The sequence below is a fragment of the Punica granatum genome, chromosome 1, assembly GCF_007655135.1.
Source record: "Punica granatum isolate Tunisia-2019 chromosome 1, ASM765513v2, whole genome shotgun sequence".
NCBI lineage: Eukaryota > Viridiplantae > Streptophyta > Magnoliopsida > Myrtales > Lythraceae > Punica > Punica granatum.
The window spans coordinates 13129851-13151826 of record NC_045127.1 but is presented as its reverse complement, the minus strand read 5'-3'; the positions used below and the strand labels follow the sequence as shown (position 1 = coordinate 13151826).

The 21976-nt window shown below is 41.6% G+C and overlaps 3 protein-coding genes across 12 annotated transcripts; 1 reads left to right on the top strand and 2 right to left on the bottom strand.

Annotated features, from left to right (window-relative positions):
- Positions 1 to 1578: 1578 nt before the first annotated feature.
- LOC116192751 (aspartic proteinase oryzasin-1-like) lies at positions 1579 to 8020 on the bottom strand. Of its 2 annotated transcripts, none has more exons than XM_031521386.1 (14): positions 7875 to 8020; positions 5227 to 5884; positions 4675 to 5052; positions 4525 to 4585; positions 4334 to 4428; positions 4133 to 4245; positions 3878 to 4046; positions 3748 to 3787; positions 3186 to 3253; positions 2973 to 3086; positions 2680 to 2874; positions 2463 to 2582; positions 2005 to 2093; positions 1579 to 1892 (listed from the first exon to the last, which is right to left on the bottom strand). In XM_031521386.1, the coding sequence occupies exons 3-14, from the start codon at positions 5035 to 5037 to the stop codon at positions 1808 to 1810; spliced, it is 1512 nt and encodes a 503-aa protein (XP_031377246.1). In that variant the 5' UTR covers positions 5038 to 5052; positions 5227 to 5884; positions 7875 to 8020; the 3' UTR covers positions 1579 to 1807. The 2 variants fall into 2 exon arrangements, with proteins under 2 accessions (XP_031377246.1, XP_031377247.1); XM_031521387.1 differs by having other exon boundaries at positions 5227 to 5842; positions 7875 to 7978.
- Positions 8021 to 8573: 553 nt separating this feature from the next.
- On the top strand, positions 8574 to 9851 carry LOC116203481. Its single transcript, XM_031535218.1, has one exon. It carries the CDS (start codon positions 8574 to 8576, stop codon positions 9849 to 9851), a length of 1278 nt encoding a protein of 425 aa, XP_031391078.1.
- Positions 9852 to 15035: 5184 nt separating this feature from the next.
- On the bottom strand, positions 15036 to 21903 carry LOC116211961 (ABC transporter B family member 4-like). 9 transcript variants are annotated; one of them, XM_031546539.1, is made up of 14 exons: positions 21251 to 21903; positions 21112 to 21157; positions 20557 to 20894; positions 20427 to 20481; positions 20168 to 20343; positions 19460 to 19681; positions 19135 to 19373; positions 18508 to 19033; positions 18136 to 18409; positions 17166 to 18043; positions 16742 to 17008; positions 16390 to 16653; positions 16001 to 16294; positions 15036 to 15838 (listed from the first exon to the last, which is right to left on the bottom strand). In XM_031546539.1, exons 3-14 carry the CDS (start codon positions 20869 to 20871, stop codon positions 15473 to 15475), a joined length of 3876 nt encoding a protein of 1291 aa, XP_031402399.1. In that variant the 5' UTR covers positions 20872 to 20894; positions 21112 to 21157; positions 21251 to 21903; the 3' UTR covers positions 15036 to 15472. The 9 variants fall into 9 exon arrangements, 6 of the variants coding, with proteins under 6 accessions (XP_031402399.1, XP_031402386.1, XP_031402378.1 ...); XM_031546526.1 differs by having other exon boundaries at positions 21513 to 21903; XM_031546518.1 differs by lacking the exon at positions 21112 to 21157.
- Between the last annotated feature and the right edge of the window lie 73 nt (positions 21904 to 21976).

Below are 21976 nucleotides of genomic sequence, written 5' to 3'. Positions count from 1 at the left end.
CACTTTCAAGTTGCGAAAAGGAAAATACGGACTTATACCGCCGAAGGACACGACAAACCCCCGCCCTAACTAACAACCTACCGGGCCCACCTAATAAAATTTGGGTCCACTCCATCGTTCAATTGATTTTGGATCTTTCCTCTGCCCTGCCCTTTATGTAATATATATTTTCCCTATTCCCCCGTTGGGTTTGATTAGTTCCAATTTGGCCCATCACACGTACAATTTTCGACCATCACCATTCGCTTTCGAATCGATAGTACAATCTACGTACAAAACCGTATAGATCGATATCTTTTCCCTCTGCTCTGGCTTGTCTCCGGCTCGCAATCTGAAACGTATTGGATTGCTTAAAATATGAAAGGCCTATCCGATCCGGATATCGTCATGTCAAGTCGTTTAATGGCCTACCCCTAGGTTGACACGAGCTAAGGTTCCCACTTATTATCTATATCCGGGAGCAGTGCCAACAGTATGGGCTGACAATCCGAATGGCGTTAAACCAAGGTTTTCCCATCAGCTGTACGGTATAGAATGCCCTCTATCAAACTCGAGAGCATATTGGTGAGAGCATTAGCTTCCATGACATAAATTGGTTGCTATCAAACTTATTACATTGTTGTAAGACATTTTACATAATCCAATTATACTTTTATGATCTTTATAAACTGATTTCAACATCACAATAGTGATCTAGTACCCTGCCATGATGAAAGGCCTATTGATGCGGCAGAAGAAATGACAAATCGGTACCTTGAGAAAAATATGTTATGACGATCCTGTCTAAGGGAAACGACCTCCTAAACACAACTCACAGCCTTTGGCTGTGAAAAGACAAGATTTAGGCCGAATTCTATCGTTTAGGGCCTCAAATGGACATTTTTATGTTATTTGAGCGTTTTTACAATTTTAGGAAAAATTTATATCTTTCGTGCAATTTAGGCGTTTTTAATTTTATTTAAGCATTGTAAAATACTAGGGTTAAGGGAGTTGTCTTTTGATCGGTCAATAAAAATTGGAGCTTTCGTGCTCTTTGCCAATTTTTGAATTTGATTCGAGTTTGATGCCGGTTTCCTAGAAATTCGAATCAATAGGAGATTGAAGGTCGTAGTTCTGGTATTCTGCGGAATCAACGGATCTGTAACAGGTTCTTTGCGTGTACACTGCGTCACCTATCTGATCCGAATATCGTCCTGTTAAGTCTTTTAATGGCCTACCCCCAGGTTGACACGAGCTAAGGTTCTCACTTATTATCCATATCCGGGAGCAGTGCTAAGAGTATGGGCTGACAATCCGAATGGCGTTAAACCGAGGTTTTCCCATCCGTTATACGGTATAGAATGCCCTCTATCAAACTCAAGAGCATATTGGCAAGAGCATTATCTTCCATGACATAAATTGGTTGCTATCAAACTTATTACATTGTTGCAAGACATTTTACATAATCCAATTATACTTTTATGATCTTTATAAACTGATTTCAACATCAACTGACAATAGTGATCTAGTGGTAGAATAGTACCCTGCCATGGTACTGATTCCCGGCTGATGCACATTTATTTATTTTTTCTTAATATATGTTGCACTTTATTATTTATTAATGCAAGTAAAAATCAAAATATGACAGATATATTTTGTTCCATGCACTAGCATCACTTTCTGAAATAACTGCACACAAATACTAATTAGTGCAGTTGCATCTCCAGCTCACATTCGACTCGCCGAATGCTTCCTTTATTCAGGACACACTTTATCTATATCCCAGTACAGGTATTATGTACAGGAGAAAAAAAGGGAGGACTTATTCTTAAGCTGCTTTCGCAAACCCAATCTTAAGTTTACCGAAATCAAAGACCGTGTGGTATGCTCCTATAAACATGTCGCCGAGGATCCTGCATATTCCGAACGAATGTCACAAAGCAGAAGGAAAAATTCTCATTTGAACACAGTGGAAAAAAAGCGGTGAATGAATTTCGTGAGGAAGAGAAGCTGAAAATAATCTACCAGAGAGGACCCTCCCCATGCGAGACGTCTAGGGGAACAAACCCACTTATGCAGACAGTCGAGTGTTTCTCTTCGACCATGAGAATATACTGAAAAAAAAATAAAATCAAACAGATCTTATCATCAGAATGATGAAAACAGAATGAGAATTAGCTATATGATCTGGAATGCGAAAATGATTAACTACCAGACCACCAATCAAATCAAACCAGTAGGAAAGTATCTGGTTGGATGTTTAGCTTGATTTATCCAGTTCGTATATGGTATAAAGCGGTTCCAAGGCTCAAATGGTCCTGGAGATATTACCAGATGGGAAAGGATTCCACCTGTTCGGAGTTATCCAATTCCAACCGTCCAGTTGGGATCTTTGATCCGGCAAGTGAGACAATCTTTTGGTTTTCTTGAATGAAATGCCATTGACATAAACTACAAACTTTGTAGTGGAGACAAGACCATACCTGATGAGGAGAGAGAGGGAAAGACTTATTCCCGATGATGAATGTAACATCGGGCATTTCTGCCACTCTTTCACAGTCAACGAATGATTTCCGCACAGGATCTGGGAGCTTCTCACAGAGCTTTACAACATGAAAGTTTGTCTTAGTCTGAGTTGAAAATATGATTTACAGTACCAAATGCAAAAGACAGAAAAGCAAGTGATTAGTTTTTCAAAACCTCATTGACGTATTTGAATATTCTGTCCTTCGCCTTCTGCTTTTTAATTTGCATTTGGATCCAGAAAACGATCATCTCACAGAAAGTACAGAGAGCATTGCCAGGAACCGATGAGTCCGCTGAAGTGTCAATGCTAAGAACTGTCTCATTAAAGAAACAGAGTCCTATATCCGAGCATATTGTTTCGGGATGCAACTGCAGAAATTGAGGACCAACTGTAAGAGAGCAATCCTACTCCTTTTTAATGTGGAAGAAAATTTACCGACCAAGTGAGAAATTTAGAGAACACCAACCCCTGAAATTATGTAATCCCATATGAGGTTCCCGTAGTTCGAGACAACCTTTTGACATTTCAAGCTCACGATTCCCTCTGCTCCAATCATGTGATTGATTTGGGCCACAACAGACTGCAGAGAAAATTTAAGTAGAATTGCATCACAAAATATTTATACCGCCGAAAAATAAGATTTTATGAATCTTGAATAAATAGAGGTGTGCATAGCTACAGTTGGACCAGCCAGAAAAGATGTGCCAGTGTCCACAATTGCAGAGCAGCCTCCTCTCTCACACAATCCTGAAATCAGAAGGAACCGAACCTTGTGATTGTCATGATTTATGCGTCACATAGGACATGTACCTGAACTTTGGGGTTTAGTTTCTGATTTCCTCCACTTTATTTATGAGTAACAAAGTCCATCAAATGTCACAAATGCTTCTAACTTGTTCTGTCCACAGAAAAACTATTAGTTGCCAGTGTCAATGGAGGAACCCAGAAACTGTGCCGACCTCTGTGGTCTCTACGAAGACTTCCCATCTACAACTCTATGGCCCTCGGTCCAGGCATATCCAGTCGCAGGGGCTGAGTTCCTCAATCAAGGATTCTCTGGTGCTGATCACCCTTAATTTGCCAGCAAATGATGAAATTTCTCGTGTAGGTTTTTAATTTAGAATTCTAATAAAACTGAGTAATTTGATTTGACTATATTGAAGTAGAGGGATGAAAATAACCCAAAATTCTGGGAGATAATTATTCTGTATCTAATGAATAACAACATCAGTCATAATCACCTGTTGAATCATCAGCTACAAGAATATCTCCGACCTCGATCTGAGAAGTGTAGAACACAGAGTCAGTTACAATGAAGGATTTATTGTGCAAAGCTATTTTCTATATTCAACTTGTTGTAAAGAACCGGACCTGCCAGTACCCCGTTGTATTTACTGGGAAGTAAGTATGGTCACCCCTGAAGTGCCTCCAGTCAAGCCCCCCAAAGACAATCTCACCCCCAGTGTTCGATGTGGGGTTCCGATTCAACCAGACTGAGAACATTTGATCGGTCATATGACCTTGCTGTACCATATTATACCTGTTTTTTGAGGTGCCTCCCAGTCAATTAATCTGAAAATCAACGAAAAATGGGAAAGAAAATTTGAAATTTCGTAAAATTTGTACCACAAGGGCGTGGCTTGCCCAACAGAAGTATCTTGAAATCCAAGGCCGAGTACACCGTCAAACTGAGAAACCACAAACGGTAAAATTCCCTCCTTTCTGGCCTCAACGAATTCCTAATGAATAAAATAACAAGACAAAATGGTGATTTCAAAAGAAATAATGTTACATTTGCATTGTAAAGCACAAAAAGCAAATGCCAACTTGATCTTTGATGATGAAATCACCCAGTTTAACATGATCTTGACTGAATACTCCCGATATCGAACCAGACCCATAATCGATCTTGCACGGTATTCCTGAGCCATGAAGGATCAGCTATAGCACATAAGTCAACCTTAAACCACCGAAAATGAAACAATGTATATATGAAAGTATTTGGAAGGGTAATTTACCAATCTTGGTGTAAGTACTTGATAGACTTGCCCTGTATTTAGAATGTAGATAGCAAGCAATCTACAGCAAAACGGTCACAATTTAATGCCTATTTGCAATCTTAAATTTCACGAATGTTATAAGGATTGATGAGTGACTGCAGGAAATACCGAAAATAGGCACTTTGAAGAGGGAATCCAAAGATTTGAGCTCCCGGTATCAAAGACGACCTGAAACCTCTGCGGGGGTGAGCCAATACCGATCTCTCCATAGTACTGCGTGTCGAGGTAGTTTTTCAGATATATTACATCTGCCTTCCGACTGTTCCCGACATTATTCCCCATTAGTCCAAAGTTTCTCGGATATGACTGGTGCGGTCCTCGGGTGATCCTCGCACCATTTATGCTGTTCAGGTCTAAGTTCCGCTTCTTCAAACCCACTCTCAGCAGCCCCTGTGCCGAACTCTCGGGGACTAAAGAGCTCGGCCAGAGGCATATCGCCACCGCCACGAGAAGGACCGTAGCCGCCTTCATTCGAACTCAGTAACCCTGACATAAATGAGATTTCACTCAGCAAGGGAACTAATACAACTGAAAAATTCATTTCAGGATACTCGCATGGCCACGAACAGCTGACCAGAAGCAACTACAAACGTGCCCAACAATGCTCAGAGACTCGAACGAAGAAACTTAGATACAGAGCGAAGAAGGGGATGACAGTACCTGAGAATCAATTACAAAGAGCTTCGAAGCTCGAACACTCGGTGGGTTTATCATGCAAGCAAAGGAGGAGGAGTCTGATATCTTCAATAAGCGGACTTTCTTGTCCCCCATGAAAGGCTGAGACGATACTTTCAAATATATGCATCTTCGTCCCTCTGTCTCTTTCCCTCCTCACGAAGCCGCTGCGAAATTTCGCCCAAATGGGGTCTTCTCTCCTTCGCCTTCTTTCTTCATAATGGCAAACGAAGCATCGTATAGTTCACCGTTGATGTTCGTTCTTTGTTTCTCTGCGTGGGTCGTGGCCAACCAGATTGATTCTCAGCGCGTTCACCATGAAGCCGAAGTTACTAAGCTCTACAGAAAGTAGAAGGATGCTGGGCTTGGTTCATTGGATGGGCAAAAAGCTTTTTATTGAGGCCGATATCGAACTGAATCCGGTCTCCCCGACTCGGTGATATCTCTTCGGTTTGGGTCTTCGGGAAAACCAACATCACAGACCGAACCAGAGACAATCAGACCAGCCTCTCCCGTACTGACTCAACCTTGATCTCAAATCGGAACAAGCCAACCGAGGAAATTGTCGTTCCGTGTCTCTGGCAGCAAATATTCATTGGTCCTGTTTGGTCGGGGAGCGAAATGGAATGAAAAGGAATTGATTCTATATAGAAAAATGTAAAAGTATTAGTTAAAAAATGTGATTTTTTTTAATGATCATCACAAAATGAATGAATATAATTATAATATTAGACTTATTTATCAAGATACCATATTATATAAATTCTTAGAATTATATGATAGTTCACAGTATATAGTATAAAATGAGGGAATGATCATTCCATTTCTTAATTGAGGGGATGCTTATTCCATTAAAATGAAAGAAAAAATGATAATGAAGGAATGTTCTTTTCAACTTATGTAAGAGATATTAATAAGAAAATGAAATGCAATTGTGAGACCCGACTTCTTTTTACAAACATGCATACATACACATATACTTATATGCTTATATATATATATATATATATTTAATATTATACTTTTATGGCTAGAACATTTTAAAAAAAAGAGAAAAAGAAATGGTGGCATGGACTCCACATGGCCCCAAAATTCTTCGAGCAAACTAACAATTTGTCTCTCGAGAGATTGATGTTGTATCAAATCAGACCTCAAGAAATATTTTACATTAAATTGGACCTTGACAGATTAAATGTATATTAAATGACCATTTCGTCTGTCTGCAGTCCAATAGTGGACGAAAACATCTGCTGTGACATTATTTTTTCTTTTTTTTAGTCAATTTTGACCTTAACCAATTAAATGTACATCATATTGCCCCTTCCCTCAAAGAGGGTTCCGTCGGGTTTTTAATGACAGAAAGACGGAATGGGCAATATGATGTACATTTAATTGGTTAAGATCAAAATTGATGTAAAATTTTTCTTAATGTCATATTTGATATAACATCGATATGTTAATGGACAAATGGTTAGTTTACTCAAATTCTTCCCCCGAGCCATCCTTTCCACTGCCATACATTCATTTGTTCTTTTCTTTACCATCTTTACTTTGTTTTTGGGCTGGAGAAGTCGAAGAAGAAAACGGGGAGAGAGAGAGAGAGAGAGAGAACAAAGGAAGAACTCGACAAAGAGGGAGATTGCTGAATAGAGTTGGGCAAAGTACTGAACTAGACACCAATTTGGGTGGAGGAGTTTAACTTGACTCGCAAGAAATTCTCGACTTGGAGGAAAACGAGGAAGGAGCCCAGGAAGAAATATCTTTAACCCTTCTCATCAAACCATTTGGCTTCAAACCACCGCCTCCAAAAGCCATCATTCCCCGCCTCTTGCAAGCTTGGAACATCAGAAGGGGAGTCACGATTGCACCAAAGAAATACTCCAACGAAATCCTAGTCTACCTATTCAGAGACAAGAGAGATTTGCTTTACATGGAAAAGGAACAGCTTGGTCGGTTCAAGGAGCACATATGATGATAGCTCGTTGGGATAAAAGACTCTCATTGGAAGAAATCGTTTTCGACACAGTCACCTTCTGGATACAAATTAGAGGTATCCCCCCCGAAATGCTTTCAACAAAAAATATTGCTAAACTAGCTGAAAAGGCAGGGAAAGTTATAGAAATTGATTGGAAGGACACCCCGACTCTCTCGAAATGGTATGTCACACCACGAGCTCTGGTTAGAGTCCCGGTAGCAACACCTCTATGCCCTGGCAAACTGATCAACAGGAAGAACGGAACTTCAACTTGGGTCTATTTCAAGTACGAGCACGTAAAAACGTCTTGCTACGACTGCGGCATCCTGGGCCACGAACAGAGTCACTGCGCGTCGGAGACACCAGAGCCCCCAAACCTATATGGCCCGTGGCTCAGATTCGACAACCAAATGGACCTCCCACCACCACTAGCCATCACAGCTCAGCCGCTACCGGAGCCCATCTCGTCTCTCCACTACCCGGAACCAGACTCCCCCACCCCAACCAGTCACGACCGCACCAATCCCAAAAAATTAGGGCAAGAAGTCAAACTCAATCAATCCGGCGGAAAGGCAACTCTGAGCAATGATAATGACAACTCGTTGCAACCTCTAGCTATAAAGGGAAGGTCAGCTCACCAGGCTAGTGCATTTCTTACCGTTGCGGGCTCGAAAGAGGCAGAAGACGATAGCAGCTTCCTGAGCCGGTCCCACGGAGATCCCAACTTCTCCACCCGGGGGGAAAGGGCCGCACGCAAGGTTGCCAGAGCTTGTAGTCTCTCTACTGATGACCTCTATTCGGGCATCATTTATGAACAAGCCCAAGCTAAAGCCCAGTTTCAAGCGACGACCCAGTTCGGATACAGCCCGGACCCACATCGAATTGCAACCCAACCCAATTCGCTGCCCAGCCAACTCTAGAGCCCACCGCCCCACCGAAGCCCAGTTCACGCCCATTAGCAGCTGAGGCCTAGAATTTTCAGAAGCCCAGTATCTTTTCACGGCCCTGAGCTAAACTATCCGAACCAGAGCTTGCAAGATGAAATGTTGATCACCATTATAAGAAGGAAAAGGAAAAATGAGATTCCCCTGGATAATTTCTTAAAGATTTCAGCTCCTTTCTCCAGGGCTTTCAATAAAATCCCTAAGACTATAGGGGAAGCGGCACAAGGAGATTGGCACCCAGAGCAATTAATGGATGCGGATGAGGAACATCATCAAAACCCCCGATGGATGGAGCCTCAACATTTGCTCCAGCAGGGATCCCAACTCTTCATTGATGAGATGGATGAAGAAGACAATTCCAATAAAATCCAAATGGCCGAGGAGGCGGGCCTAATCAAGCCCCCAACGAAGTCATGAGCCTACTAGCCTGGAACTGTCAGGGCATAAGAGGAGAACTGACAGTTCGTGCTCTTCGTCTCCTCGTACAGAAGCATCGACCTAGTATTATATTCCTTTCAGAGACTAAATCTAACTCCAGGCACTGCAACAAAATAGCACAACGGTGTAATCTCGTTGGTATTTTCACGATTGACTCCTCAAATGCTACGGGTGGCTTGTGCCTTCTTTGGAACTCCGAATTACAGGTAACCATTCATAAATCTTCTCCATTCTATATTCATGCTACTATTGAGCATCCTGTTTTGCCCGCCTCTTGGATTCTCACTACGGTTTATGGTCCCCCTTATTCACATGCAAAACCTGTATTCTGGGCTGAATTGACTGATATTGCCAATACAATTGATAAACCGTGGTTGATTGTGGGAGATTTCAATGAAATTTGTTATGCATCTGATAAGATAGGAGGTCGTAATTTTACTTCATCTTTTCGCTCCTTTCTTGATACCTTCCTTAGCCAATCGGGATGCATAGATTTGGGGTTCACAGGAAACCCTTTCACTTGGCGTAACAAAAGAATGGGGTTAGCCTTTATAAGACAACGTCTAGATAGAGCTTTAGCCAATGATGACTGGAGAACCACCTTTCCAAGGGCAGGGGTATTCCACCTCCCCCAAATAAGATCTAACCACAATCCCATTTTGCTGAAACTGTGGACGGAATCCGCTAACAAGCCCAAACCATTCAGATTTGAGGAAGCTTGGACCCGAGACCACTCTAGTACTACCATTGTTAAAAATGCTTGGAATAAATTTGTGCCTGGTTCGAAGGCTTTTCAGCTTTCGTCCAAAATCAAAATTGTCAAAACCGGCCTCAGGAAGTGGAACAAAGACGTGTTTGGATTTTGCGATACTAACATTGAAGGGATCATGAAGAAAATTGAAGAAATCCAAACAAATCAAACTACTCTTGAAACCAAAGAGGAAGAGGAGAATCTCATGGCAGAACTTGAAGAAAATCTTTTGAGAAAGGATCTTATATGGCGCCAAAAATCGAGGGAGCTATGGCTAAAACACGGAGACAGAAATTCCAAATTCTTTCACCTCTCAACAGTCATCCGACGCAGATCAAACCACATAGCTACCATCAAAGGAGACAATGGAGAATGGTGCCAATACCAGGACGAAATAGGCAATTACTTCTTAAAGAACTTCCAGGATCTCTTTACCACTTCCCAGCCTACAATTCCAGATGACATGGAAGGCCTGATAAACCAAACCATCACAGAAGCTTAGAACGAGGGTTAATTCAAATCCCAAATGATGAGGAAATTCTAACAGCCTTACACTCCATTTCGAGCCTAAAAGCGCTGGGGCCAGATGGACTCCCATCGTTGTTCTACAAGCACTGTGGAGAAACCGTTAAGCCTCTTCTGCTCTCGGCAATTAAGAGTGCGTTTGGATTTAGAGTTGAGTTGAGTTGAGTTTTGGTTTTAATTGGTTTGTAATGATTGTATTATTGAATTATGAGAAAAAGTGTGAAAAAGTAATAAATAATTGAGAGAAAGTAATGATTAAGTAATGATTGTGTTGTTGAATTGTGAAAAAGTAATGAATAGTTGAGAGAATTTAATATTAAAAATTGAATTGAATGGTTAAAAAAATTTAAAAAATGAAAAAAAGTAATGATTGTGATGTTGAATCGAAAATAAGTGGAGTTGAGTTAAAAAATTTTCAAAAAACAAACACACCCTAAAAGCTTCTTCAGCTTGGGCTTCTTCAGCTTGGGCTTCATCCTCAAGGAGTGGAACAACACTTTTACTTGCCTCATCCCAAAAGCCCAAGGAGCATCCACCTTCAAAGATTTTAGACCCATCAGTCTATGCAATGTATGCTACAAGGTCATCTAAAAAATCATTGCAAATAGACTGAAACCTTCGCTCGACAAGATCATCTCCCCAAATCAAACCTCTTTTATCGAAGGAAGATGGATCAATGAAAATGGTCTTCTAGCACAAGAAATACTCCACACTATGAAGAAGACAAGAGCTCGCAGAGGTTGGATTGGCATGAAAATCGACTTCATGAAGGCTTTCGACAGGCTTGAATGGAGCTTCATCGTTAAGATCCTCGAGAATCTCGGTTTCCACTCAACCTTCATATCTTGGATCTATCAATGCATCTCCACTTTCACCTTCTCAATACTTCTTAATGGGTCGCTGCACGGCCATTTCTCACCATCGAGAGGTATAAGATAGGGAGATCCTATCTCGTCCTATCTGTTTGTAATCTCAATGGAAATTCTATCTCGACTCCTCTATAGAGCTAAAGCCAATGAAGACATCAGGGGTATCCAGATTAGCAGGGGAGGTCCACAAATTTCGCACTTAATGTTTGCAGACGACCTTCTCGTTCTCTCAAAAGCAACAGAAGCAAACATCAGAAGCGTAAAGAGCATTTTCAACAAATTTTGCTCCTAGTCAGGCTAAGAAGTCAATTGCTCCAAATCAGGCCTTTTTTTCTCCAAAAACACCCTGGTAGACACAAGAAGAAATGCAAAAACCATCCTTGGCATGAGAAAATTGAAAGACAACACCAAATATCTAGGGAACCCGTTGTTCATCAAAAGAAAACGAAAGGAATCCTTCCAGTTCCTCATCGACAAGATTAAGAGCAAGCTAAGCTCTTGGAAGGCAAAAACACTCTCCTGGGCGGGAAGAGCTACCTTGATTAATTCAGTGATAAACAATACCCCAATCTACACCATGTCGCTATTCAGATTACCAAAATCCACCTTGAACTCCATAGACAAAGCGATAAAAAGATTCTGGTGGGGCACTACAAAGGAAGAAGGAAGCTACAATGCTCCCAAGAACTGGAACTCCATCTGCCAACCAAAATCAAAGGGAGGTTTGGGATTCCGTAGAGCAGAAGACTTAAACAAGGCAATGCTTTCCAAAACGGCTTGGGCTCTAACAAGAACCAACAATAGCTTAGCCGGCATTGCATTGAAGGCAAAATACGGTAATTTCCTAGACTCATCCGCCCGTACCTCCCCATCGCCGATCTGGAAAGGACTTCAATGGTGCAAGGACACCATCCAGGCAAGTACATGCTTCACGGTAGGTAATGGCTCATCCATCTTAGTTTGGCGCGACCCATGGATCCCATGTATGCAAGATCACAAGCCATCTCCTAAATTAAATATAGTCCCTAACCCAGAGCTAAAGGTACGTGATTTAATGCTTTTCCACCCAAAGAGATGGAACATCCCTCTACTCACAAACCTTTTTTAGCAAAGCAAAGTGGAGAAAGTGCTCAGAATCCACCTAGCACAAGAAGACTACGAAGACGAAGCAACATGGGCGCCAAGCACATCAGGGAAGTACTCAGTCAAATCCTTTTATCTTACAAATCAGCATCATAGATTCCATAACAATAACGAACCTGTGTGAAAAGCTATTTGGAATCTGAAAATCCATGAACGTTTCAAACTCCATCTTTGGACAATTGCTATTGAATGCCTCTCCTGGTTTGCGAAGAGAACACCACGTGTCCTCTCTGCCAAACCAGTTCCGATAAACTTGATCATCTCTATAGAGAGTGCATCTTTTATCGTGTAGCTTGGAAGGAATTACCCTGGGATCTACAGTCAAGTGTTATCCCTTGTACATCCGCTAAGGATTTGATAAACTTCATTGCTTGCCCGCCAAAATTATTGCTTGCTAATATCACTGATAAGACCAGTTTCTCTTATATGCAGCCATTACACTCTATCAATTGTGGATCTCACGAAATGATGTCTTGCATGTAGGAAAACCAGGTGACCTCGGTGAAACCATCAAAAGAATCAAAACCTACTTCGTGGAGCACAACAAAAGGGGACGCAACTCAGAGATGCAAGAAGGAAGCCCATCCATAACTGCACTGCAACTCGAATCAACTCAAGAACCCACAGGACCTGATTGGACCATCATCAGCACAGATGCGTCCTGGAACAGTTGCAGATCATGCTTGTCAGGTGTCCTACAACACCCAAACAGTCCCCCAATCCTTTCTTGGTTCCAGATTTCACAAGAGGACAAGCCACTCCAGGCGGAGGCCCATGCAGCACTCCTTGCTCTTACAATAGCGGCAGATAGAGGATCTTCAAAGATTTGGCTCCGTTGTGATGCCCTGCTACTAGTCGATGCAATTTTGTACCCACACAACTCTCCGTGGGAAATTAGAAGCTTAGTCTCGGACATTACCTTTACTCTTAGTCGTTTTCCAGTTTGGATTTGTTCTTGGATTCCTAGGTTGGATAATTCCCTTGCCCATGATCTTGGCCATTTTGGTGCAAAATCAAATTTTACCTCGCTATGTATCTTTCAAGGGTATCCGAACCTGAAATCTGATGTAGACAGCTCAAATCTTTCTTAATACATTACTTTATTTAGCGAAAAAAAGTATATAGCAAGCTATTTGGGTATGCAATTGATTTCACAGTTGCTCTTGTGCTTGTGTTGAGGTTCTTTTCTTTTAATCGTGTTCTTTCCTTGATGAATTAGGAAAAGGAATTAGTTCATTTACTAAAATGATGAAGTCGGTAGTGGTAGCTTGGTTAAGGTTTGACGGAAGCCTAGTTAGATGTTAGATTGCTAATTAGTTTTGAGTGTACTGATAATTTTCGAATTTTCCTTGGGGTTGAGCCTATATACTTCGATGTATTCTTCCTCATACGATTTGGGAAATGGGAATGTTAATTGGCTGAAGTTACGGGGTTTTTGGTTGATTAATAACTAAAGCATGGAAGCTGAATTTTTTCTAGCGTTTAAGCTCCAGATTTATTCTTGCTGTTTGAGTTGCCCATATTCGATTTATTTTTCATCAAACCACTTCATTTATCCTTTGGATGAATTGTAAGGTATAAATTTGCTTGAGGGATGAAATGGGTTCGTAAAGCAATTAGAAAAGCTTCTCATATGCTTAGAGTTATTGATATTGGTTTTATTTCCTATTAGATTATGTAAAGTAATTAATCTGAAATTCCATTTATAACGAGTGGGTTACTCTGTACTGTTAGTTTGAATCCTTGGACTAGTGTTGTTTTATTTGGAGCTGGTTAGAGTGGAAATCTCGCAAAGAATTGTTCTATTACCTTGAAATTATGTAGGATTTCTTATTGAATATGCTTAATATTTTGTACTGTTTGTGTATATACATGTACTTTTGTTCTAGGATAATGTACTAGCTAGATGAGGTGGATTTGTTTATGGAAGTGTCAATACTGAGCTTTATATAAGTAAAAGATCAACATGACAGAATTAGCATGTACTTTATAAGCTATTCTCGTGTATATTAATAGATTTTGTGGTCATGATTGATAGGGACCAAGGAGATCAAACCTATACACCAGGAAGGCTCCGCATGTTGAGTTATCGTTTTGAGAGGGTCACTGTGAATATTTTTATTCCACTATAGAATGAAACTAATCTTAAATTAATTATATTATTGCTTGTTTGGATGAGATAAGTTGAATGAAGATAGTATGAGGATTTTGAGGTTTTATTGTAAATGAATTTAGTTAATTGCTATGTGGTGATATGATTGTTTATAACCATGGAACCGCTGATCCGACGGTATATAAATAGGATCTTATATAAAGGATATGGACATGTGATCTTATAAGTTGAAAACCTTAGTACTAGAATATATTTTTATATACTTGGAAGCACTAATGTTCGAGTTTTCGATATTTGAAACATTTTTTTAATGTGATGGTTGGCTTCTTTGTGTTTGCTGAATTAGGAACATAAATGAACTACCTGTAAAATTCCTTATAGTTTGAGGACAGGATCGATTTCATCATCCCATTTTCATGAGGAAAACTTTTTGGTCATCATTCGTCCGGTACATGGAATAATTCAGCTACAACTAAGAAAGACATTCACTATAAGAAGAAATGATGTTACCACCAATATTCATAATTCAATTCTGACAAATTAACAAGAGGCAGTGAGTAGCTTTGGGAGGATCGAGTTGCTAGTGAAGAAGAGCGTGGAGAAGTCCACCGAAGGCAGATGAAGCAGATGGAGAAGGGGGAGATGCTGATGGGGATGAGACTGCGCCGAGGGGAAAGCGGGCAAAAGTGAGCCAACAAGAGTGGAAGATTGCTGGAGTCAGGCTCTGGAGGAAGAAAATCGATAAGAACAAGATCCGCCAGAAATGGTTCTGGGGGCTGCAGTAATGTCGTTCACTTATCGAACCTCGCGAAGGAGATTATCCTCACTAGGCAAGGAATTTTGGATGGTTCAATCGGTAACAAAGCTTGAAATTCTCTCTAGTTACAAGACATTTCCTGATCTATATAACTTGATGAAACAACTCGGAAGAGTAGAGAGATGAAGTGGTTTATATCTCCAGAACGATATCTGCAAATAAAAACACGGATGGGTTAATTGGTCCGATTGCGATTTTTATCGTTCCAAAGAATTAGACTCATTAGACAGAATATTGGTATTCAGAGATAGCAGGGGCAAATTTCACAGACATTTGAAATTGATAAATGGGAATCATAGCTACATGTAAAATCTGAGGGTAATTGAGAAGTTGGCTGTTAGCGTCAGACCCCCCTCAGTTGTCTCTGATCATTGAGATTATTGGATGAAAGACACAGGTGCGAACGGCAAGTTCGGAGTTGGTCAGTCCGTCCTGACCCATTTGTTTCCAGCCCTTTAGCTTAATCTTTCTCCTTTTGCCGGCTGCAGGAACCTCCGACAACCCCAAAACACAGTACTAGGAGTGCGTTTTTTGCTTCTTTACTACAATGAACCAAACTACTTCATGTGCTTTTTCCTCTCTTTTTACCCTCCATAATAACTGAGCAGCTATTTCTGTATAAATAGTGTATCATTTTGAAAATTGTATTCTTAAGCTCACTCGGACAAATGAGGTGAAGCCCGCGAATGAAGTGCTACGAGCGAAGCATATACACCATCCTTAATATCAATCAAACTCTCATGCTTCCCTTTCTCTGCGATTACTCCATTCTTAACGACCACAATCAAGTCAGCTCCTCTGATTGTGGACAACCGGTGGGCCACGACAATGGTAGTCCGGCTCACCATCACTCGGTCCAGTGCGTCCTGCACCACTCGTTCGGATTCGGCATCGAGAGCGCTAGTGGCTTCATCCAGGAGAAGTATCCTCGGCTGCTTCACTATGGCTCTTGCTATTGCCACCCGCTGCTTTTGCCCACCTGATAGCTGTGATCCTCGCTCTCCTACTAAAGTGTCATACCCCTGCAAGCTTATATAAATTTGAGTTAGAACCAAAGCTGAGTTTTAGCTCTTATGGTTGCGAGGTTCTTGAGTTTCCGGTTGAAGATCGAAAATTGTGCTGAAAAGCATTTAGCTTCGGGTGGGAGCTTTTCGATTAATTATTGAGAGCATTAGGTTTTTAACCTGTTGTAAGCTACTGATGAAGCGATGAGCATTGGCTAGCTCCGCCGCAGCAATAATTTCCGACTCCAAAGCATCTCCTTCTTTTCCATATGCTATATTTTCCCGAACCGTGCAATTAAACAGCACTGGCTCTTGACTGACAAGCCCCATCTGCTGCCTTAACCATTTCAGCTGTAGCCTTTGGATCTCGATTCCATCAAGCAATATCTGACCTGAGTTAGGATCGTAAAACCTCTGCAACAATGAGATAATTGTTGATTTCCCACTCCCACTTTCACCCACCAGGGCAACTGTCTGACAGCAGAAGAATCTTTCTGTTATTGTTTTCCATTTCAACCTTTTCAGGAGCAGACCATGACAAGCATAGCACAAGAAGCTGCAGATGTTACCTTCCTGCTCTGGATTTCCAAGCAAAGGTCTTGGAATAATTGAATGTCGGGTCTCGTGGGATACTTGAAGCTAACATGTTGAAACTCGATCTCTCCTTTGAAGTCCTCTATCTTCATTCCCGACTCACCCCTTGAGTCTATCTTTGATTGCCTGTCAAGAATTTCAAATATTGAGGAGGCAGAGGTCTTTGCTTTTGTGGCATCTGGGATGAGAGAGCTCGACTGAGCAATTCCCACAGCTGCCATCGTGAGTGCGAAAAAAACCTACAAAATTCAAGGGGAGTAAACATAGGAGAGTATATCAAAACAAGGATTAAAGGAATGGTTCATTGGATGAGAAAAAAGCAGTTACCTGGAAAACATCAGAAAATGTTGTCTTCCCTTGCTCGACAAGCCGGGCCCCGGCATAGAAGCTGCTTGCATAGACGCAGTAGAGCAGAAACATAGCTGACCCGAACCCGATCGCACTTAGTATTCCATGGCGTATACCCGTCTTGATGGGGCCTTGGCACTTTTTCTTGTACAACTCCATCACCGTATCTTCAGCACAGAAGGAAGCTACAGTTCTTATACTTCTGACTGCATCATTCGCCACTTGACTTGCGTCTTCATACAATTTCTGCTCATGATTGATATCCAGAACGAGTGACAACTAAATCTGTATCGAATACCTTAGTGTGGAATTATAATACCAATTAATCTAAAAGATTATGTTATAGATGAAGGCTAGGTAATGTATCCATTACTTGAAGATGGAGTAATCGGAGATTAATTACCTTTGCATCGGCACTGAATCCTCGCATGGACCGCATCTGAGCAAAACTGTTCACTCCAAACAATGGGATCAACACGACAATTATAATAGCCAACTGCCAGTTTGCCACGAAAGCAATCACTAAACCTGCAACTGCTGTTGCAATATTCTGAACAGCCAAACCCAGAGCATCTCCAACTATACTTCTCAAGGCTGCTGCGTCCACAGAGAGCCTCGCCCCGAGTGCCCCACTCGAGTGTTTTGCCTCATCAAACCAACTTATTTCCATGTGAATCACCTTCTCAAAGCACACCAATCGTACTCTTTTTATAAGTCTGCATCCAGCCACAGAGAAAAGGTATGACCGGAGCGGGTAAACCAAAAGAGCTGCTATTGCAAGAGCGATAAATATGAAAGCCCAGAACTTGGTGTCTTCAAGTAGTTTATCTCTTGGCTCGTAGAATGTCTTAATCATGCTTGAGAGCAGAATCCCGAATATTGGTAATATAACCCCGTTTGCAGCCGCAGCTAAGGTTCCTAAGACTAGGACCAGGATTTCAGGTTTGTTAAGGTAAGCCAGGCGGAGAAGTGAGACATCATGAGACTTTTTCTTTAGGATTGCAGCTTCTTCCTCCAGCTTGGGTTCCACGATATTTAGTCTGGTGGGCAGGCCAAATGGAACTGTAAATGAGTGGCGGTCGCTGTTTCCAGTTCCTGACGAGCCTTGACTTTTTGCACGCGAGGAAATTAGCTGACTTGAAAGTGTTCCACCATCGTTGACAAATTCCGGGAGATCTGCATTATGAGCTTCCTTTTGTTCTGATGTGACGCTAATCTCTTGCAGCCTTACATGCTGGGAGTACACTCCATTCGGATCCCTGGTTAGCTCATAATGTGAACCTATTTTGTTAAGAAATATGAGAATGATTCTGTCTTCCACAGTAAATGCATTACCACATTTTAGTAGAAATTTGACATGATTGGAACGTTACCTTTCTCTACAATCTTTCCATGATGTATCACGGCTATTGTGTTAACATTTTTTATGGTACTCAAGCGATGGGCAACGATGACTGTAGTTCGGTTGATCATTATCCTGTCGAGGGCCTCTTGCACGATTCTCTCTGACTCTGCATCGAGAGCACTTGTGGCTTCATCTAGAAGTAGAATTCTTGGGTCCTTGAGAATGGCCCTCGCTATTGCAACTCTCTGCTTCTGGCCCCCCGATAATTGAGTCCCGTGCTCACCGACCATAGTTTCTAGTCCCTAGGAGAAAGATTCAAAAACACATGAAGGCAAGCTCTTCCAAACAGTGAATATTGATATGTAATGGAATCTATACAGAAGAGGAGAGAAGGAAAAACCTGGGGCAATTTGTCGATAAATTTTGCAGCATTTGCCAGCTGAACAGCAGCCCTGATTTCTTCTATAGTGGCACCATCCTTTCCGAAAGCAATATTATCCCGAATGCTAGATGTGAACAAAACCGGTTCCTGGCTCACAAGTCCGATCTTCTGCCTAATCCATTTAAGTTGGAACTCTCGAAGATTTATTCCATCAATTAAAATCTCACCCGCTTGAGGGTCGAAAAATCTCTCAACCAAACTTATAACCGTTGATTTGCCACTACCACTCCTGCCCACCAGGGCAGTGGTCGTTCCCCTTGGGATCGAGAGAGAGAACCCACTGAATATATGCTCATCCGGTCTTGTGGGGTAGCTGAAGTAAATATTTCTTAGCTCAATGTCACCATCAATATCTTCTAAAATCTTCCCGCTCCTGTCATAGGCATCAATCTGCGGGTCCCGGTCAATCACCTCGAACATCTTATATGCAGCAGTCTGTCCTGCAGCAAATGCTCCAAGGCACTGCGATGCCTGCCCTAAGGCCCTGGCAAAGATAGAAACATAAAAACAAAAAATCCGAATCAGGAAAATGAAAATGTAACTGAAGACTGATTTTCCAACCTTCAGCGGTATCTATGGGCTTACATAGATCCAGTGAGTATAGCGAAAACTACGTTTATGACATCTCCTCCCGTGTAGCCCTTCTCGAGAATCATCTTCCCACCATACCAAACAGTGAGAGCATATGTACAGAAAACTATGGACATTACCATGCCAAAACCCAACCCAGCCGCTATACCTTCTTGCACATCCGACTTATATGCTCTTGTCACTGACTCATCGTACTTCGCCATAGCCATCTTCTCTCCCGTGAATGATGCCACCTATTCAGGATCAGATTCTCACTAAGACAGACAAGGTATGACATAGAAAAATAGATGTAAAGAAACTTTTCCAATGTTTCGCGTACAGTTCTTATGGACCCAATTGTCTGCTCGGCTACAGCTGCCGCAACTGAGTATGCAGCCTGCCCACGGGAGGCAAGCTTCCCAACCGTGATGCTCAGAACTGCCCCAGATAACACGAGCAAGGGGATGGAAGATAGCATGACGAGTGTGAGCCGCCATCCTTTCAAGAACGCTATGATGAACCCTCCTGTGAACGTTGCTATCAGCTGTATAAATTTCCCAACCTGAAATTTAACCAAAATTTAAACCTCAAGTCATTAAGGAACTGCTAAGCAGCTGATTTTGTAACGGCCAACTGGGTGAAGTTCTTGATTCTCCTGGTATATTTTGGTAATTGAAATATCTGCAGATTATATCCGACTGAATGTAGCGTGAGAATAATTTCTTCGACAATCAGGCAAAGCACCGGACCGTCCCTACTGGGTCCCACAATGCTAGTCGCCCTTATCACAGTGAATTTAGATAATGCCTCGGAGTAATTAGCTCATATTGAGAATCTCTTTTATATGTTATTACTGGGTAGGAGAGTACACGAATAGTGTAGGTAAAAGCAAAAGAAAGAAAGGGGCTATCGGCACATATGCTGCTCTGATAGCATGTGAAAGCAGAACCGATTCTCCGGAAAGTCTTGTGAAGGTTCCTTATTGGTGTATATATCAAGCATGGGTTCGACAAGAAATAAACAGCAAAAAGGTTGCTGGTACCAATACCTTTTCGCCCATGGCATCTTGAATGAGAATGGTGTCGCTGGACATTCTCCCGATGATCTCTCCTGTATTAGTTTCCTTGTCAAAGAACCCGATCTCTTGCCTCAGCAGTGTTTTCAAGTATAAACTCCTTATTCTTGCCGCCTGTCTCTCTCCGGAGACCATCCAAGAAGCCACTTCTGTGGCACGATCACATCAAACATGAAAGTCAATTACAGAACACAGGTTTGTCTCAGTTAATAGGTATTGAGCGTGAGCTTACGGGTGAAAGCTGCTGCCCCCGACCCGAGAGCCAAGTACACAAACTTTAAAGAAACCTGCCCACGACAAAAAATTCATGAAATACATGGCTCTGTAAGAAAATGAAAGAACACGGGCTATTCAAGTGTCACCTTGGAAACTGCATTGATGGTGCGTTCGCTGTCTGAATTCTGCCCGAAAGAATTGACAACTTCACCAAAGACTATTGTCATGAGAGGGATGCTGATTCCGTTTCCAACAGCGGCAATTGATCCCACAACCATCAGAAGGTAGTCCACGGGATCAGCAAAGGAAAAGAGCTTGTAGTGGGGTACCCTATGAGGGATTTCCTCCTTATCCTTGGACTTGTTTGAAGTTTGCTCGGTCCGCTCTGTTTTGGTCTTTTGTGGGACTTCCTCCTCGTCCTTTGGCCTTGGACCTGTCTCGCCACCAGTCTCTTCCTCCATGCTGGTGAAAGAGTCTACTCTTTCTGCTTGTTGTTAAATTCAGATCATCAAAGGATCAAGTTATTCTCGAAGTACTATAGCTGTTACTTACGAATGCTGCTCATAGTCAATCTCGATAAAAAAAGAACTGCTAAGACATTCTTGGACTAAATTTATGCAAAACCAGCCATAAAGCTGAAAGGTTCAGCATGAAGTTACAGCAAAACCCTATTGAAGAAAAAACAATTAGTTTCCACTTACCAACTGGCGACGAGGAAGAAATGAATCTTAACACTCTTGCTTCTTGCTAAATGCAGAAAGTCATTAGTGAAACCCCATTCGACATCTTTTTATACACGCGAAGTTTTTGCCACTTGCAAGATGCCAAAGCAATTCTCACCTTTTTTTGTTATAAGGGAGCTCCATTGCCAAGTCCAGGGAAATGAAAATGAAAACATGAATAAAGAAAAAGATGTAGTCATTACTAATCTGAATCGTATCGGATTAAGCGAGCAGAAGCGTTAAAAACTGATAAAACAAACTTTCATCATTCAAAATTCAAGGATCGAACCTGAAATCTTATCCCGGGCTTGTGATATCACCCTCCATCAAATTAGATAACGTGAACTAACATCTACGAGGAAAGCTTCTTCTCAAGTTACCTCTTGAAGCAAAAGTTCCATAGATGTTGGTGTAGGAGTTGTTCAAGCGTCCGGCCTCTAGCTCGTCCACATGAACACTGTCTTTGTTGGGGATTTGGACCTTCAGATGGATGGTTCGGAGGCAAAGACGGAACCAAATTTGGATTTGGAGAAGTTGAACTTCAGAGATGGTCGAAAAAGGCAATGTTGATCCCGAACTTGGAGTAGAAAATGTGACAAACACGATCTTCAATGTTGAATAATTGCTTCGAGGCAATTAGGTTATTGACAAACACACTTTCCAAAAAAAGTTATTCGCCTCCACATGAAGCCGCTATTGGGTTTCTGGCAAGTCTCTTTGAGGATACAACGACATCTTTGTGTGTTTTACGATTAACAAATTTGTAGCACACCCTCACTTTCTAGAACGATCAATCAATGACTTTGGGCACTAGAGCCTCTACTTATTTCCATTCAATAGGCAC

Excerpts from the sequence above, each read along its gene's own strand:
- LOC116192751 (XM_031521386.1), bottom strand. The coding sequence starts at position 5,037 with ATGAAGGCGGCTACGGTCCTTCTCGTGGCGGTGGCGATATGCCTCTGG. Across the intron at positions 4,246-4,333 it reads ATTTCATCATCAAAGATCAA|GAATTCGTTGAGGCCAGAAA; the intron begins GTTGGCATTTGC and ends TTTATTCATTAG. Across the intron at positions 2,583-2,679 it reads TATTCAAATACGTCAATGAG|CTCTGTGAGAAGCTCCCAGA; the intron begins GTTTTGAAAAAC and ends CATGTTGTAAAG.
- LOC116203481 (XM_031535218.1), top strand. The coding sequence starts at position 8,574 with ATGAGCCTACTAGCCTGGAACTGTCAGGGCATAAGAGGAGAACTGACA.
- LOC116211961 (XM_031546518.1), bottom strand. The coding sequence starts at position 21,332 with ATGACTACATCTTTTTCTTTATTCATGTTTTCATTTTCATTTCCCTGG. Across the intron at positions 19,374-19,459 it reads CAATTGGGTCCATAAGAACT|GTGGCATCATTCACGGGAGA; the intron begins GTACGCGAAACA and ends GATCCTGAATAG. Across the intron at positions 17,009-17,165 it reads GATTCAGTGCCGATGCAAAG|AAATTGTATGAAGACGCAAG; the intron begins GTAATTAATCTC and ends AATCATGAGCAG.